Source organism: Schistocerca cancellata, chromosome 3, assembly GCF_023864275.1.
Source record: "Schistocerca cancellata isolate TAMUIC-IGC-003103 chromosome 3, iqSchCanc2.1, whole genome shotgun sequence".
Taxonomy (NCBI): Eukaryota; Metazoa; Arthropoda; class Insecta; order Orthoptera; family Acrididae; genus Schistocerca; species Schistocerca cancellata.
In genome coordinates, this window is record NC_064628.1 from 440,257,598 (window position 1) to 440,278,125 (window position 20,528).

Sequence of the window (20,528 nt, forward strand, 5' to 3'; positions counted from 1 at the left end):
GGGACCGCACCGCCACTTCCCAGCAAATTAGGGACACTGTTGCTCCTGGGGTATCGGCGAGGACCATTCGCAACTGTCTCCATGAAGCTGGGCTACGGTCCCGCACACCGTTAGGCCGTCTTCCGCTCACGCCCCAACATCGTGCAGCCCGCCTCCAGTGGTGTCGCGACAGGCGTGAATGGAGGGACGAATGGAGACGTGTCGTCTTCAGCGATGAGAGTCGCTTCTGCCTAGGTGCCAATGATGGTCGTATGCGTGTTTGGCGCCGTGCAGGTGAGCGCCACAATCAGGACTGCATACGACCGAGGCACACAGGGCCAACACCCGGCATCATGGTGTGGGGAGCGATCTCCTACACTGGCCGTACACCACTGGTGATCGTCGAGGGGACACTGAATAGTGCACGGTACATCCAAACCGTCATCGAACCCATCGTTCTACCATTCCTAGACCGGCAAGGGAACTTGCTGTTCCAACAGGACAATGCACGTCCGCATGTATCCCGTGCCACCCAACGTGCTCTAGAAGGTGTGAGTTAACTACCCTGGCCAGCAAGATCTCCGGATCTGTCCCCCATTGAGCATGTTTGGGACTGGATGAAGCGTCGTCTCACGCGGTCTGCACGTCCAGCACGAACGCTGGTCCAACTGAGGCGCCAGGTGGAAATGGCATGGCAAGACGTTCCACAGGACTACATCCAGAATCTCTACGATCGTCTCCATGGGAGAATAGCAGCCTGCATTGCTGCGAAAGGTGGATATACACTGTACTAGTGCTGACATTGTGCATGCTCTGTTGCCTGTGTCTATGTGCCTGTGGTTCTGTCAGTGTGATCATGTGATGTATCTGACCCCAGGAATGTGTCAATAAAGTTTCCCCTTCCTGGGACAATGAATTCACGGTGTTCTTATTTCAATTTCCAGGAGTGTATTACAAAAATATAGAGGATTAAATTATTTTTAAAACAACTTCTGATGACACAAGGATGCTAAAAATACGCCCAAGGACTGAGAACCTTACAAGAATAGTCAGCAGTGTGGCTGAGTCATACAGTGTATCTAGCAGCTAGGCTGTACTAAAATATCTCAACTCTCAGATGTATAATTGCATCAGTTTGCTTCTCAACAAAAGAATTCTTGATTCACTGGAGTTTTCAGTTCTTCCCATCACTGACGCAACAACGTGGAACTAGACTGCCAAGTTCAAGACATGAATTCTACCAACTGCCACTGAATTTCTGGATATGCAATGAAAATATAGAGTTTAAACAAAATGTTCATAAATCTTGAGCAAAACAAATTTTATAAATATCACTCCTTTAAACTTTTTTATTACTGCATGACATAGCAAGTTGTGTACCTCATTTCTAGCAAGGACCATGATGTGTTCTGCAGCAGCTCCAGTATATTCATGCGAAGGAAATGGAATCTGGACACTTCCTGCACTTTCAGTATGTACATCATTATGAGCTTAACATGACAGTCATTTCTTTCTTTCATTGTTTTTAAGAATAAAGGTGACACAACAGGCTTTGCAAGTGGATAAATCACATGCAGTACTTAACAGTGCAATATGTACATCTGTACTGATAATTTCAATAGAAACATAGTTGAAATGTGACACAAACCTCACTGAGAGTCCTCTCAACAACACTTTCATCATCATGTGACTGAAGCTGCAACACTTTCACACCACTGTCAAATGTGCGCAGTCTGATCGGTAGATTTAATTTTTCCAACATATTGCAAGCATGCATCAGATCTTCAGGAGACAAAAGCTCTAGGCCTCTAGCACGATTTACTCGGCAGTATACATCTGCTAGTGACATCATCCCTCCAACTTCCTACAACAAAATAATTAACACAGTAATGAAGACACAATAGTACATTGTGGTAACAAATAATTTGATATCCTAAATCATACTGAAGAGCCAGATTAAACTAGGGCAACAAACATTAAAGCAGTTGTTGTTGTTGTGGTCTTTAGTCCTGAGACTGGTTTGATGCAGCTCTCCATGCTACTCTATCCTGTGCAAGCTTCTTCATCTCCCAGTACCTAATGCAACCTACATCCTTCTGAATCTTGCTTAGTGTATTCATCTCTTGGTCTCCCCCTATGAGTTTTACCCTCCACACTGCCCTCCAATACTAAATTGGTGATCCCTTGATGCCTCAGAACATGTCCTACCAAACGATCCCTTCTTCTGGTCAAGTTGTGCCACAAACTCCTCTTCTCCCCAATCCTATTCAGTACCTCCTCATTAGTTATGTGATCTACCCATCTAATCTTCAGCATTCTTCTGTAGCACCACATTTCGAAAGCTTCTATTCTCTTCTTGTCCAAACTATTTACCGTCCAGGTTTCACTTTCATACATGGCTACACTCCATACAAATACTTTCAGAAATGACTTCCTCACACTTAAATCAATACTCGATGTTAACAAATTTCTCTTCTTGACAAACGCTTTCCTTGCCATTGCCAGTCTACATTTTATATCCTCTCTACTCCGACCATCATCAGTTATTTTGCTCCCCAAATAGCAAAACTCCTTTACTACTTTAAGTGTCTCATTTCCTAATCTAATACCCTCAACATCACCCGACTTAATTCGACTACATTCCATTAACCTCGTTTTGCTTTTGTTGATGTTCATCTTATATCCTCCCTTCAAGACACCATCCACTCCGTTCAACTGCTCTTCCAAGTCCTTTGCTGTCTCTGACAGAATTACAATGTCATCAGTGAACCACAAAGTTTTTATTTCTTCTCCATGGATTTTAATACCTACTCCGAATATTTCTTTTGTTTCCTTTACTGCTTGCTCAATATACAGATTGAATAACATCAGGGAGAGGCTACAACCCTGTCTTACTCCCTTCCCAACCACTGCTTCCCTTTCATGTCCCTCGACTCTTATAACTGCCATCTGGTTTCTGTACAAATTGTAAATAGCCTTTCGCTCCCTGTATTTTACCCCTGCCAGCTTTAGAATTTGAAAGAGAGTATTCCAGTCAACATTGTCAAAAGCTTTCTCTAAGTCTACAAATGCTAGAAACGTAGGTTTGCCTTTCCTTAATCTTTCTTCTAAGATAAGTCGTAAGGTCAGTATTGCCTCACGTGTTCCAGTATTTCTACGGAATCCAAACTGATCTTCCCCGAGGTCAGCTTCTTCTAGTTTTTCCATTCGTCTGCAAAGAATTCGTGTTAGTATTTTGCAGCTATGGCTTATTAAACTGATTGTTCGGTAATTTTCACATCTGTCAACACCTGCTTTCTTTGGGATTGGAATTATTATATTCTTCTTGAAGTCTGAGGGTATTTCGCCTGTTTCATACATCTTGCTCACCAGATGGTAGAGTTTTGTCAGGACTGGCTCTCCCAAGGCTGTCAGTAGTTCCAATGGAATGTTGTCTACTCCGGGGGCCTTGTTTCGACTCAGGTCTTTCAGTGCTCTGTCAAACTCTTCACGCAGTATCATATCTCCCATTTCATCTTCATCTACATCCTCTTCCATTTCCATAATATTGTCCTCAAGTACATTGCCCTTGTATAGACCCTCTATATACTCATTCCACCTTTCTGATTTCCCTTCTTTGCTTAGAACTGGGTTTCCATCTGAGCTCTTGATGTTCATACAAGTGGTTCTCTTATCTCCGAAGGTCTCTTTAATTTTCCTGTAGGCAGTATCTATCTTACCCCTAGTGAGATAAGCCTCCACATCCTTACATTTGTCCTCTAGCCATCCCTGCTTAACCATTTTGCACTTCCTGTCTATCTCATTTTTGAGACGTTTGTATTCCTTTTTGCCTGCTTCATTTACTGCATTTTTATATTTTCTCCTTTAAAGCAGTACTCCATCTAATTCATTTTCATGTAAATGCAAACTAATCACAGCGAGTTGAGCACTGCACAAATTTCTTTTCGACTTCTTCAATAGTCAAAGTGATTTAGCAGTTAAAACAAGTTGCTGTATCTATTCTTGGTAACACTTTGCTTCACCGTTTTCAAATTAGTGCACAAAATGTAAAAATGATTCTTGTATCTATGATTCTTGAATCTATGATCTTCACTTTTTCCCTAGCTGCCCATATGCTGAGTGTTGCATCTTCACTTCCTCTTTATCTCTCTATTTCTTGGAAAGAAATTCAGCAGTTAATAGCAAACCCGTCAACTGATCTACCTTACACTAAAGAAAAATTATACAAAACTTTATTGGTAATTAAATAGTTCCACAGAGAGAAATTCATCTTGTGCTCCAAGGAAAGCTATGTATGGTGATTTTGACACCATTTTCTGGTTTTCTTTAAATGAAATGGTTTTGAATTTTCAAGTGTCATGTGGTTTGTTAACATTGTATTGAAGAAAATGTAACAGTATCTCCAAGTTTGAACAGCAGCAGAATAAAAGAAATGAGGGTTTTAAATCTAAGATAAAGTGTACACAACTTAAAAACTAAGACTGTAAATAACCTACAGATTAAGTGGTGATGTTAACTTCTCACTCAATCACTGTACATGTTAGAGTGTAAACCTGACACTGAGCTTTTGTAGCTCAGTAAATTCCAGATAGTTGAGCTGCCATAAATATTTCCCGTAACGAAGTTAACTCTAGTTTGTTTTCAACTGCTGAGAATATATCAAGAAAACAGAAAGAGAGAGACCTAAGATTGCAACATAATGATCAGAGCTTCAGTGAAAGCTTGGAAAATACTGCGCATAAATTCCCCTATTGTGCCATAAAGATAAAGTGAGATTTTGATTTGAAAACTGTGAACTGAGATACTCCCATTTAAAACAAGAAGTACCGACAAAATTTTGAGATGCCATGCTAAATTATTTAGCTAAAATTACTTTGAATGGTTTGTTACACGACCCATTTACATGATTTATTAGATGGCATCACTGTCAAAACTGACCCTACACTATTTCGGAGTTGGTGCTACTCCCATGCTGTTGTGACCACATGACTAGCATTTATTTACTTCACTCCCTACCATTTGCTTGTAAACAAGTGCGAGTGCTCATACTCAAAACTATGAGGAAGATAGATGCCACCCACATGAATAGTAGGGAAACTTTTAGAGAAGAGAAAATCACCAGTATGAATATTATGAGCTAAGGTAGCAGTACTAACCAAAGGTGGATGGAGTAAATAAGGGCTGTACAGAGGAAAGATAAGAGGAAATAAATGAACATGAAATGGAAGATATGGTACTGCATGAAGAAATTGACAGCAGTGAAATATCTAAGTGGAAATAAGGAAATTTGAGTATGTAAGGTGCCCTCACAATTACTGAGATCCTTGGCTGAACATACTATGTATGACAGAACCATTTCACCTGGTCTGTAGGAGAGAAAGGCTCTAACTTCAAGAAGAATGTCACAGTTCCTATTCTTAAGAAGGCCAGTGAATATTATCAAAACATCAGTTTAACAATTCAGTCCTGCAAAATACTGACATGACTTACTTGCAGAAGAATTAAAAGAATGGTAGAAGCTGAACTGGGGAGAAATCAATTTGGGTTTCTGAGAAATATAGGAGCATGCAAAGCAATACTGACCCTGTGATGCATCTCAGAAGACAGAATAAAAAAAGGAACACATTTGTTTGTAGCATTTGTACATTTGGAGAAAGCTTTTGACAATATTGACTGGAATACACTCTTTGAAATTCTGACAGTAAGAGGGATAAAATACAAGAAGTGGGAAGTGTAGCAGGGATAAAATACAGGGAGTGATAGGTTATTTATAACATGTAGAGAAACTAGACTGCAGTTACACAAGTCAAAGATATAAAAAGGAAGCCGTAGTTCAGAAAGTAGGGAGACAGGGCAAAAAAAGTAAAGTAAAACCTGAAGACATGCAACGTGTAGCAAAAATACTGTGAAAATTGTGTGTCTGTGTCATAATGTTGTTCCCTCATTTGAACTCCTTTTTGCTGGAATGCATGATGAATTAAATTAAGTGATGCCAAGAGAATTAAATTAGGAAATGCAGCATTAAAAGTATCACATGAGTTTTGCAGCAAAATAACGAACAGTAGCTGAAGGACAGATGGTGTAAAATACAGGCTGGTAATCTATAAGAAAAGCAATTCTGAAGATGAAAAATTTGTGAGTCTTCAGGCTTTCCTGGAGTATATGTACAATGTGTGACACCCAGGTATGCTGCCAGAACATGTTTTTTAAATCCCACAATATTTCCTCAACGTAACTGTTCAAATCACCAAGCAGCGAGTGCTGTCTACCACTGACAGCTGCTGGGGTTCTCACTTTGATAGTTGTCTGTTATGGAGGTGGTGTTTGACAGTTGCACAAATGCGATTGAGTATTTTGCACAAGGATGGCAATGCCATCAGAGCTCTCTATCAGAAGCCGAGCAGAAGTGGTCGCCACTGTGCCACGTTCCTGGGGCTGTGATGTGTTGCTGAGGGCAGGAGCCAAACCAAAATTGGTAGCTAGGTGGATCTTCCAATGTGGTGAGGTGAAATTGACATTGGAAACTCTTTTTTTTTTCGCTCTCCCTCTGTTAACTAATGGCAGCAAGTGCAGGCTGTACTTAATTGGAATTTAGAGTCCTCCTCTGTCACACTGGCCTAGAAAAATGAAAGAGGAGAAAAACTTCGTCTTCTCATAGACAATGTGGTGTTCTGTACTATGGGCATGTTCTGCTATTGCAGATGTATCCAGCTGGCTCAGATGTGTATGACTGGCATTCATCACATCACATCACTGAACAAGATGTCTGGTCACTATGGATCATTCCACACTCACAAGGAGTTTCTTATACACCTTGTTTCCTGAGGCCAAAACACACTTTAAAAAGGCTTAACAAATGCCTCAGTTTCATTGGGGGACAAAAGGCATCTAATGTTGTGTCTGTTGAGGAATCTTACATTACTTGAGGAAATACTACCTAAGTACAGCAAGGAAGCTGTGAGAGTGGGGGCTCTACTTCTTCATTTTGTTCCCTCTGTTGGACAAGGAGGAGGAGATTAATGTATAGCATACCATCTACAATGAGATAATTAAATTTGGAGCACAAACTCAGGTTAGGGAAGGATGGGAAAGGAAATTTGCTGTGCCCTTTCAAATGAACCATTCCGAGATTTGCCTCAAGTGTTTTAGGAACATCACAGAAAATCTAAATCAGTACAACCAGACACAGGTTTGAACCATTGTCCATCGTGCCAACCCTCAGTTTGGCCCATTCTGCTAGAATGCATGACAAATTTCTTTTTCAAAATAGCTACTCTGCCAGAAAACTGCCCTACAGTGTTGACGCTGTAATTATCCCAATTGACTGCTGGATGATTTGCTTCATCAAGGAGTGAGTTTCAATATACACTTAGATTTACCCCAAAAATTTCACTGATGTCAATTTTGGATTTTAGACAGCTTTCTGTAATTAGCATTATGTGAGGTCCACTGCTTTTTATGAGTGCTTAAAACTCTGAGACTTCGTAGCGCATGCTTCAGTTAAAAAGAAAAACCTTGTGTGCATCCCACACACACTACCAGTCTCTATGTAGAGCACCCTCGTGTCATTTAGAGGGACCCTACATCTATATCTAAATTCATACTCCGCAAGCCACCTGATGGTGTGTGGCGGAGGGTACTTTGAGTACCTCTATCGGTTCTCCCTTCTATTCCAGTCTCGTACTGTTCGTGGAAAGAAAGATTGTCGGTATGCCTCCGTGTTGGCTCTAATCTCGCTGATTTTATCCTCATGGTCTCTTCGCGAGATATACGTAGGAGAGAGCAATATACTGCTTGGCTCCTCGGTAAAGGTATGTTCTTGAAACTTCAACAAAAGCCTGTACTGTGCTACTGAGTGTCTCTCTTGCAGAGTCTTCCACTGGAGTTTATCTATCATCTCCGTAATGCTTTCGCGATTACTAAATGATCCTGTAATGAAGCGTGCTGCTCTCCGTTGGATTTTCTCTACAGTTATCAACCCTAGGATGTAAGTCTACGTCTAGAACATCACAGCCCTGTTTGTGACACTAAATTTGAAGTCTCTGGTCCAAACCTTCCATTCAACTCAGAACCAGGGTATCATGATCAGTTCTGATGACTGTGAGCTTCATTATATGCAGCGAGCAAGGTTTGCCTTTTTAACTGCCTACTAGTCACTGGAATGAGTGAAGTATGATTCTTAAACCCAAAAAACAGCTATTATCTGTACTATGATGCGCCACAATCAGTATCTGGTTGTCACCTGTTCCCTAAATGGGTGCTGGAACAGTCTGTTCTTGATACATATTGAGAGCACAAGGTGACCCTTCTCGGCTCTTGCTGCCATTTCTGTAACAAGTCCCATTATTTGCCTATGTTCACAATATCTGTGATTCATAGATAGTTACTCTTTTGCTCATCTTTCCCCTAACAAGACAAAGCTCCTCCCTCCCTCCCACAAAAGGTGAAGCATGTTACACTTAGTCAGTTTCAGTTTCACACTGCTAGCATCTCAAACCTCTTGGTAAGGTGTATGGGTGAGGCATCCTGAGTTCTTCCTGATGCCTACCTCCCCTGCACAGAGCCACTAAGCCCACTATTCACAGTCAACTCAAAGAATAGCAACAGCTCTTTGATTTCCTGGAGAAGCTAAAACAAAACGGCTGCATGAAAATGTGAAGAAATTAAAAAGTAATGGTCATTTGGCATACAGATTCAAGATATAGAAAAGACAAAGCAACCTTTGGTGAAACAAAAAGCAAAAACATTAACATTAAGAATGCAAAAGGAATTCCATTGTCGAAAACAGAAAATAGGCAGATCGGTGGAAAGAGTACACTGAAGGCCTCTACAAAAAAGAGGAAGTGTTTAATGACATAATAGACAAAGAAATGTGAGTCAATTTAGAAGATGTAGGGGACCCAGCATTAAAAGCAGTTTAACAGAGCTTTGGAAGACTTGCAGTCAAATAAGGCAGAAAGTATAGATAACATTCCTTTGGAATTTCTACACTTATTGGGGGAAGCAGCAGTCAAATAACCATTTAAGTCGGGTTGTAGGATATATGAGACTGGCGACATACCATTACACTTCCAGAAAAATATAATCCACACAAACCCTAAGATGGAAAGTGCACATCAATGCTAGATTTATATCAAAATCAGCTTAAACAGCTCGTGCATACTAGTTACTGACAAGAATAAAACACAGAATAATGGAAAAGCAAACTTAGTATGTGTTATGATGACAATCAGACTGACTTTGGGAAGACACCTGAGATGTAATTCTAATGTTGCACTTAATAATGGGAGCAAGACTTAAGAAACAACATTTAAAGACCTAGGATGGAACAACATGAATAGAACACGAAGAACAAAGTACTTGGATTAAACAGGGTGTACAACATGGATGCAGCTTTTATCTGGTACTGTTCAATCGTTACATTAACGAAGCAAAGCCACGATTAAAAGAAAGTTTTGAAACAACTGACATCACATCACCAATTGCAATTACTGTATGTTTTCAAGTGGTGTTTAAAAGTAGTATTTGTTTCCAAATAATTGCTACAGTTGAGGACCTTGAATCACCATGTTCAACCAACTGCATAAAAAATTAAAGAAAGGTTCATGAGTGGCTTTACAGTTCAATATAGTGAAATGATATCAGTGATAAAATGCCCTGATGAAAGTGATGAATAATTATAGGATCTGTTGAACTGAATAAACTTTCTAATGAATTGAGAGTAAATCAAAGAAATTCTAAAGTAATGACAAGTTATTACATATAATTTCTGGAATTGAATTTTGATCAGCTGTCTGGGTACTATAGCAGGACACTGTACATCTATTATTACTTATTTTTAACTGATTGCACATGTAACTTGCTACAAAAAACAAAGAGGGAGATACTATCTAGCTATGTTATGATAATGTGTTAGCTCGTACATAGCATCCAGTGAAGATGAGTACAATAAAAGGTACGTTTATTGTAAAAGGTGTAAGAATTTTACACAAAAGTTTCAAAATCATTCAAAAAGCTGCTAACATATGTACACTGTGCAACTATTCAAGTATCAGCATGCATAATGAAACTTGTACTCTGCAAGCAGCTTCTGAATCACATCACAGTCTTTTTGAAATGTCCATCACTCATGGTGTGGAGGTGGTGCAAATGAACAAAGAAATTCGTGATCACATCCTGTAGCATCTCAATGGAAATGGATTCAGATGCCACACAGACTGCTGATTCACACTCTCTCAGGATGGTGGGATGATTCTGGTAGACAGTGTCTTTAAACGTGTCCCACAAAAAGTAGTCATAAGGAGTCATATCGGGCAAATACGAAGGTCAATCCATCCCCACACCAGATCCAGATGACTCCATTGGCAAAATATTCATCAAGAAACAGACATCTGTTTGGCGCGATGTTGTCTGGCCCCACTTTGCATGAACCAGCTATGTTAGCTATGTGATGACAAATTGTTCCAAAATTGCAATGTTCACTAGCGATCATTTCATGCATGAAAAAAGGGCCAAAAATGCCTCTGCTGCGTACTGTAGCCCAAGTAGTAACTTTGGGTGAATATAGTGGTTTTGCTTCACACACATAGGGTTTTTCAGAACCCAAAAATTGCCAGTTTTGTTTATTCATGACTCATTGCAGGTGTAAGTACACCACATCTGTGAACCAGATGTAGCCAATATCAAATCCTTGATTACCAAATTGTGTGAATCTGGTTCGCAAAGTCAGGCCTGTCAGACAGCTTATACAGGTACGGCCTGGTGGCTTTGGATTTTGAATGGAAATGTCTAAGCTCTGTTCCAGCATTTTATGCATACTGGAATGTCTCAGGCCAGTCTCTGCTGCAATACTGCAGATGAATTTCCCTGGATTTTGCTGAATAATTCCAAAAACTGTGCTGACATTTTCAGGAATAACTGCAGTTTGTCTGAGCCAACACTCCCCATTAGATCTTCAGCCACACTGCCTGTCCTTTGGAATTTGGCAAAAAGCTTGCAAATCACATAACTATGCTTTGTTGCCATACGACTGTGCTATGACCTGTTGTTCAACAAAATACACGATTTCAACATCTTCCTTTGGTAAACTAAGCTCTTTCACATTGCAATGATGGAACTGATCACTCTGAGCTGCAGCACACTATTTATGGGCACTATGTATTGCAATGAAAGTGCATCTGTTAGCAGATTTTTGAACTATTTCAAACCTTCTGTATAAAATTCTTACAGCTTTCACAATAAACATACCGCTTGTTGCACTCATTTGTTGATCTTAGTTTTTGAGATATTTAATTTTGAAATCGGGAACTCCTTTGGTGGACACCATGTAAATAACAACTACTGTACATTTCTTACAGTAAAAAGTTAGGGTGTTGGCATAACTTTGTTCGAAAGACAGTAATGAGGAGCAGCAGAAATGAGATTAGTGATAAATGTTAACATCAAAATTGGGAACCATGAAGTAATGAAGTGAAGGAATTCAGCTGTCTTGGAAGCAAAACAACAAGTAATTGATTATGCAAGGAAGACACGAAAAGCATACCAGCACAGGCAAAATGAGTATGCCTGGCCAAAAGAAGCCTGCTAGTACCAAACATTTATGTCCTGATTGGAAACTGGCAAACACTGCCAAGACAATGAGCAGCAAAAGATGGAAATAGTGTCATCACATAAGCATGTTTCACTAGGAAAACGACAGATACCACCTATGGGAAAATGAAAGAGGGCTTTGGAGAAAAGAGAAGCTGTACAAATATCAAGAGCTCAGATGGAAAACCAGTCCTAAACAACGAACAGAAAGCTGAAAAGCGCATGGAGTGTACAGAGTGTCTGCACAAGAAGTTCCTACACTACAACTGAGGGGAAACACTTTTTGGAACAAATGCCATATTGATGCCAAAATCTGCAGAATGTATAATTGAAGCTTGCACTGTTGATGTCCTATGAAATATGTCATGCATGTTTCCACAATTCTGAAGAATCTCAGAAATATACATTCAGTCATGTAGATATACATATATTGAAATTGGGGGCATGACCGTCCACCAAATAAGGATACTATGGCCAAAATTTGTAAAAAGTAAAGTAGTTTACAACTCATGAAACAGCAGCAACTTTGTGTGGCACTTACAAACATTCTAAAATGCACAACATATCACAATACACACAAGCCTTGACATGATCACTGAAATATGATGAAGAAATGACATGAAAATGCAATTAGTTTGTATGTAAAATTTTAGAATCAAGAATTTTGAAGTGAATCTGACACACGTCATCTCACACAAAGGAAAGACTAGATGATGGCTTAAAAGACTAGATGATGTCTTATATGCATACACATTATAAAAATGTATGTATGAGGAATGTGAGAAAAGAAATGAGACTGATTTTTTTATTCACCAAAGCTTTTATTTGTTCAGACAACAGTACTAACCCCTTTAAAGTAATTTCCTCTGGCAGCTATACACCAGCGAAGTCATTATTCCCAGTCTTGGTAGCAGCGCTACAAGATTTCAACTAGTAGGCCCTTTAACATATCAATCATGTTCTTTTGAATGTTCTCCAGAGTCCCAAAATGGGATTGTTTTAAAACATTTTTCAATTTTGAGAAAAGAAAAAAGTCACAAGGACTCAAATCAGGTGAACATGGGGGCTGTGGAACAACAGGAATGCCTTTTGAGGCAAAAATTCTGTGATGGAAGTAGCTGTGTGACATAGGCATTGTTTTGCTCTTTGATTTCCTCATTCAAGCTTTTTTTGGCCGAGGAGATGTGTCACCTGCCACTACTCACTTTGTTGCTTTGCCTCGGGATCATACTCAAAACCCTAGGATTCATCGCCTGCGATTGCACGACTGAACCATTCATAGTCATTGGCAGTCCTCCCAAGAATATCAATACACGTTTCTTCAATAGTCCTCCTGCTTAGCTGTGGGTTTTTTGGGCACCATGTTGGCGCAAACCCTACGAAAGTGCAAAACTTCAGTCAAAATTTGCTGTACAGTGAAAACATTTAACAGGTCAAACATCATCCCTATTGTTAAATGTCTGTCTGATCCCACAAGAGCACACACATGTTTGATATTATCATTGGTTTTTGACATTGAAAGACCCTGTTTGTGAGGTTTACCTTCAACATATTCTCAGACTTCCAAAAATGATTTGTGCCAGTGAAAAGCTTTTGCTCTTAGTAAGGACTTTTCCTGAAAGGACTGTTTCAACTTTTCAAATGTCACACATGCAGATTTGCCAATAACACAAAATTTGATGACATAACATTGCTCTAAATTCTGGTGTTCTATTTTTGTAATGCACAACAAAAACACAGCTTCACTGTTGGCACTCTCAAAAATTACACAATGGCTATACGGAGCTGAAACAGACTGACCACCTATGAGGTAGAACAACACAGCACTGCCAGATCACTTGCAGTGTTGTCACTCATTACTTTTCTCACGTGACTTCTTATGTATGTATGTATCACATTATTCTCCTAAAATACTGGGCCAATTTGAACCAAACTTGGTACACATATCATTTACTATCTGGAAAGAAGCACTGTGGGTAAAGAACCACCTAGCTATCAAAGGGGTGGGGATTAAAAAGAAAGGGTAGCCCACGGTGTGCAAACATCCACACATTATTCACACAGTATTTGAGAGTGAGAGCACTTACTTACTTGCAACGAACTTCACACATAATTTCAAACCTTTATGAAACTTTTTCTCACCACTGACACACCCCACAAAATGATGAAAGGAAAAAAGTTTATCACTTATCACATTTTTGTTGTTCATGCAGTAAAACTGCCACATACCGTATTTACTCGAATCTAAGCCGCACCTGAAAAATGAGACTCGAAATAAAGGGAAAAAAAATTTCCCGAATCTAAGCCGCACCTGAAATTTGAGACTCGAAATTCAAGGGGAGAGAAAAGTTTTAGGCCGCACCTCCAAATCGAAACAAAGTTGGTCCATTGTAATATGAGACACAATTTAGGTCGAATGAATGACGATACTGCTACAGTAGTTTGGTTCGAGTCGTAAGCTTAGCAGTTAAGCTTTACTACGTAGCCATTGCTATGCGTCAGGCGCTCCGTCCGTATTTATACGGGTGCCCTTCCTTTTTCACGTGCTTCGTCTGGTTTGAATCGATTGCTTATTTTGCTTTGAGCTGACAAGTGCCGTTTTCTTTGTTATAGGTGTTTGCGTCACTCTTAAGCTGAAAATGCATTACTGCACTGTGTCATGCATTGTTTGTCGCATTCTGATAGTGCGTGTTTACGGCCGGTCGCGGCTCACGGCATGGCTTGCTTTTGTGCGCGCTACCGCCGCATACAATTAAAAAAAAAAACTGAGGAATCGTCTCATTAGTGAAACAATGGCAAGAGACTGCTATTTGTTGTTACTTACACTGCTGCTTTCTTTGATAATGATCAACAAGAATCAAATAATAGACTGCGTATGATAGAACATGTTCTGAACGAGAGTTAGGCGAAAATTTTTCTCCGTTTGAAAATCTTTGCGGCCACTTCTTTATTACATCAAATTCTGCACAGAAATTAGAGTCATCTTAGATTTAAAAATCTAGTCACTTGCCGTGCTTCATTTCTGACTGTATCGCTGTTAGGCATAAGAATAATACGAATATAAACATGACACGATACGTGTATTCTTCCGCGTTTGCTGTTGTCTCACTCTAGTTTCGTAGTTTATTAGGCAGACAGGATTTAAATGAGAGAGCAGCAAACACGAAAGAATACATGGCAAAATGTTTATATCCGTATTATTCTTATGGTGAAGAGAATACTGTATGTGATTCAAATTTCATCAGGTTCCTATTAGCAACCATCTCTTCTCACAGATAGGAAAAAATTCAGAACGTAGAGTTGGCCATATTGACAAACATCCCAAACAGTCTTGCCAGTCAGATTTTCGTAGTACACTGAAATTGTGCTACATTCGAAGATGAACAATACGGAATTTGTACTTACTTCGTTGGATAATGTATGAAAATGCAGTGGTCGAAACTCGCGGCGGAGAAAAAAAACTCGTCTTCCACTTTTTTTTTTAAATTTATTTACTGACGCAGAGGTTTTGGCGCCAGTATTTATCTTTGTGCCTACAGAGCATGCGTGCGTAGCGCTACATATATTCGATGGCAGAAGTTAGTTGTGGTGGCATGTACCAACATTTTTCATAACTTCCGCTTGCTTTGCACTCGATTCTAAGCCGCAGGCGGTTTTTAGGATTACGAAAACCGGAAAAAAAGTGCGGCTTAGATTCGAGTAAATACGGTAAGTTTACAAACTTCAAGTTCACATGGAGATGGAGAAAAACAGTGCAGTATCATCCCTGGATGTGTTGGTACAGAGAAAGGACAATGGTATCATGACTCATGCTATGAACCATAAACGTACACTAATGGACGTACACTTACAGGCCACCTGCTCCCCATCCTTCACAACAAAGTGGCATGCTTAGGACGAGAGATTCCCTGTGCCTTATGCCAGGCATGTACTAGACAAAGTGAGGAGCTGGGAGAAAGTAAAGAACAAAGAAGAATGATCACTTTGCCACACGTCGACAGTGTTTCTTTGAAAATAGGAAGTTCATCCACCAACAAAACTCAGAGCCCTTCTAGGCTCAATGAAAGATGACCTTTGTTTAAGAAGGCCAGATGCCTATACAATTCCCTTTAGCTGTTGGATGTAATACACTGGACAAACCTGTCGCACTGTGAAGGACAGACGTGTCTAATATAGACACACACGTATGGAACAACCAGACAAATCTGCAATGGTGGAGCACTGCCTCAGTACAGGAAATTGTATAGAAAACAAAAACCACTGAAGTTCTGTCAATGACATCATCATATCGGGACAGTGTTATTTAAGAAGCAGTGGAAATTCGCAGCTTCTCTAATTTGCTTGACAGGGACACAGGATACCACCTCAGCACAGCATGGGATCCAGCACTGGCCATGTTAAAATCACAGTGAAAACAAAGAAGAACTGTTGGTCGTACAAGGGACAATGCTGTAGTGGCAACAGGTATCTGGCTGACAATGGCGAGGATGGGCGCAATCCAGCATGCATACCTATTTCGGCAGGTGGCTCCCAACAGAGGCTGCTGGGGTGGCCGACGGCACTGCAGAGTATGATTGACAGCTTCTGTGAATGCATTCATTGTCTGACAGTTGGCATAGATGTCCTCTCTTGCAACTGATCTGCATATCTGCACTACTGGTCACTGAAATTTGGCTAGTTCATGCCTGTGCATTTTCTTCCATGACTGTCATAAATAGAAGGTTTTGGTCGCAGCCTGAGCAGTGTGTTCACTGCATCTGGAGATATCGGTCAGTTTTGCGGATGAAATACTGTGGAATTTTTACGACGACATCCAATGTCTCATATGAAAATCATAGTTTCACCAATGTTATCAATGGACTACTCTTTCTTTGTAAAATACAAAGTCACTTTCGGTAGTTTCTTCACAAATTCAGCTGCTTCTCTCAGTGCTTTTCTTTCGCTCACTTTCGCTCACACAATGACAAATTTACTCACTTGATGGGATTCCATTTAAGTCACTATACCAGAAATGAAACTCAAATATGAGTAACGTACTAATTTATTAGATTATGATACGCAGTTTCACCCCATTTACTAACCACAGCCAATGTGCAAATATATTGTATATTACAAAGCTCTAAACAATACTGGTGCATGAATTAACAGTTCCACTCTAAGACAATAGATTAGCTATTAAAGCAGCAAATGAAAGAAGGATGGGGTGAGGAGTGAGTGTATTTCACAGTGCAAAATGTGTTTGAAGTAAACGATCTATTATTGCACAATATTACAATGCATGTGAAGTTACAAAGAATGATGCAGCGTTCCTTCAGAGATGCATGCAAGTTCCAAGGAACACTGCACTGTTGTTCTTAATAGCATGGACACTGCAAAATTGTATTTATTTGCTGACAGCAGGCACCAATTTACAATTAAAATGTCCTCCTCTGTATGGAAATTACATAGTAAGTGTACGAGTACAGGTTGTGATGTAGGAATGACAACACATGGAAATTTGGACCTGGCCACAGATAGCCAATCCTATTCTGGCACATACTCACAACTGCAAGTACATTTCATGTACCTATTATTGTGGTCAAAAACTTTTACCCAACTCGACGCATACAGAACACACAAACAGAAGGAACTTGTGGTCTTAAAGGAACATAGCCTATTGTACATCTATTGGACTAGAACTGGGTATTCTATAGTCACATGAGACTGGAGAACACTTCTACTCAATGGGAAAATATGAATAACTATTTTTATGTACTATACTCAATCTTCTTTTTTAACACTGATTTATGCCAGTTTATTAAGATGGTGACTGTAACAAACTAAGAAATTTGTTTCATATTTTTGGTCCTATTTTATCTTATGATGATGATGATGATCAGAATGAAAGACCCTCATCCACATGAGGGCCCAGGTCTATGATTCCCATAAGGACCCCCACCACACACTTAATCTGGTCCTCGGTCTGTAGGAATAGCACCACTGGGAGACTGTGAATGAACAGGTCACGCCTGGAGGCTTGCTCAGCTAGTCTTATGGTTAGGAGAACCTCTCATGATTGGCAGGAAATCCAGGACTGAGTCCTAAACTGGCACCTATTTTCAATTTCTACTAGATATTCACTGGTTCAGATTGTTTTTAGGTGAGTGTGGGGTGGGTCAGATATGCCCTCATAAACATCTTTTGGAATAAAAAAGAAAATGGAGGATTTCGGGAAGAGAGTACTACGTTGCTACAGAATTGTATGTATACTATTACGTTCCAAAATAAAAGCATTTGTAGATTGCCTAGTAATTTTGCAACTGAGCACCAGTTTTGCAAAGTATTTTCTTTTCCCTTTTCTTTTGACTGGAACAACAGTATGGGGTGGGAGCAGCAAAATTTTACGTTTCAGATGATTACCTATTGTTAAGGGCCTCTTTACTATACAGGGTGAATCAAAAACTTGAAACACAAACATTGTGGAAATGGAAAGTGTCACTGATGTGCAGCTTTCACAGAATGGATTGGTACTCAGAGGCTCATACTGTTATCCAATCAACAAATTACAATAATATTTGGAAAGCGCATTTTTTGTACAAACATAGACTTATTTTAAATGAACAATGCCTACTGACATTAACAAACTAAAAGTAGGGTAAATTAGAATGTCAGTAATGTTTGTTCCAAATTTTAGTGTGAGTGTTTTACAAGATATTGTATTTTGAAAAGCTTCCTCACCGATATTTGTTTGGGCTATATTCAACCTGCGTAGTTGGTAGGTACGATGTTCAATGTTGTGTGTGTGTGTGTGTGTGTGTGTGTGTGTGTGTGTGTGTGTGTGTGCGCGCGCACACGCGTGTGTTTTCCTTGAGTGCACTGCGACTTGCTAGTCAGTTAGTGTGTGACAGCCCAAGCAGCAGGTCATTAGAGGACGATGGGATTTATCAACACAGAAAAAGCGAACATGCTCATGGTGTATGGAGAATATAGGAAGAATGCAGTTTGTTCTTGTAAGTTGTATGCAGCAACATATGCCTATAAGCATGAAACATCTCAGCAATTATTTACCAACCTCTTCAACCAATTACATGAAAGTTATAGTGTAATACCTAGGCAATGTGACAGAAGGAAACAAGTGATGACAGAAGAGGGGGAAATTAATGTTCTTTTTACTGTTGCAGGTAATTCTCATGTTAGCTCCCAAGCAATCACACGAGGAAGCGGCACGAGTCAAGCAAGTGTCCTACGGATTCGCCATCGACATAGGTTCTACCCCTATCACATCTCTCTCCACCACAGGCTGCACAGAAATGATTATGATAATGAAGTTAACTTCTGTATATGGGCATTAAGATGGAATACTCCAGATGTATCAAGTATCTTGTATAGTGATGGAGCTACATTTACCAATCACTGCCAGGTAAACCACTGACATATACACTATTGGTCTGCTGACAACCCACACTGGCTTCATCAAGTGGAACGTCAGCATCCACTGTGTGTAGACGAGTGGTTTGGGATAGTGAAATATCAGCTCATAGGTCTGTTTTTCATAAAAGGATCACTGAACATGCACAAATATCACAGCCTCCCAACAGACTTTCTCCCACTGATGCTAAACCTGCAGACTAGGAGGAACCTGTGGTATCAACATGATATTGTCCAGCCCATAGTGCACAAAGTACTACAGCATGTCATAACGAATTATTTGCAAATCGTTGGATTGGACGCTGAGGACTCTTACCACGGCCGCCCATTTCCCAGATTTGACACCTGCAGACTTTTTTCTGTGGGAAAAGCTGAAAGACACTGTCTACAAGGACATACCAACTACACCCAATGACATGCAACAATGTATTAATGCAGCCTGCTCAGATATCTCCACTGAAATGCTGGTATGTGTACAGCAGTTGTTCCATACCAGACTGAAAGCGCATATAGCTACTTCTGGTAGCCAGTTTGAACACAATCCATGGTGGTCAGCTTTCTCATTACTGGTCAGAATCCACATAACTGGTGTAGCCACCTGTCTTGTTTTTTAGTGTGTGCTACCACATAATATTGTACTCTACTGACTAACAGTAGGAGCCAGTGACTGCCAATCCATTCTGTAAAAACTGCACATCAATAGTACTCTTGATTTTCACTACATTTGCAGCGCAAGTTTTAGGTGATTTGCCCTGTATATACACTATGTGATCAAAGGTATACAGACGCCTGGCTGAAAATGACTTTGAATATCATGGCTCCCTCCATTGGTAATACTGGAATTCAATATGGTGTTGGCCCACCCTTAGCCTTGATGACAGCTGCCACTCTCACAGGCATACGTTCAGTCACATGCCGGAAGGTTTCGTGGGGAATGGCACCCCATTTTTCATGGAGTGCTGCACTGAGGAAAGGTATTGATGTTGGTCGGTGAGGCATGAAGTCAGCACTCCAAAACATCCCAAAGGAATTCTAAAGGAGTAAGATCAGGACTCTGCGCAGGCCAGTCCATTACAGGGATGTTATTGTCATGTAACCATTCTGCCACAGGTCATGCATTATGAATAGGTGTTCAATCATGTTGCTAGATGCAACTGCCGTCACTGAGTTGCTCTTCAGCAGTGGGACGTAGAAAGGCATTTAAAACATCAATACAGGCCTGTGCTGTGATAGTGCCATGAAAAACAACAAGGGGTGCAAGCCCCCTCCAGGAAAAACATGACCAGACCATAACACCACCGCTTCTGAATTTTACTGTTGGCCCTACACAAGCTGGCAGTTAATGTTCACTGGGCATTCGTCATACCCACACCCTGCCATAGGATTGCCACATTGTGTACCATGATTCGCCACTCCACACAATGTTTCTCCACTGTTCAATCGTTCAATGTTTACACTCTTTTCACCAAGCGAGGTGTTGTTTGGCATTTACCAGCAATATGTGTGGCTTATAAGCAGCCACTAGACCATGAAATCCAAGTTTTCTCACCTCC

The 20,528-nt window shown here is 40.2% G+C and overlaps 1 protein-coding gene across 1 annotated transcript in view; it reads right to left on the reverse strand.

Annotated features, from left to right (window-relative positions):
• Positions 1-20,528, reverse strand: part of LOC126175193 (vacuolar protein-sorting-associated protein 36) — a 43,980-nt gene that overhangs the window by 12,604 nt on the left and 10,848 nt on the right. Inside the window, exon 6 of the mRNA XM_049921790.1 lies at positions 1,628-1,843. Within this exon, the coding sequence (XP_049777747.1) occupies positions 1,628-1,843 (216 nt within the window). The remainder of the gene's footprint in view (positions 1-1,627; positions 1,844-20,528) is intronic.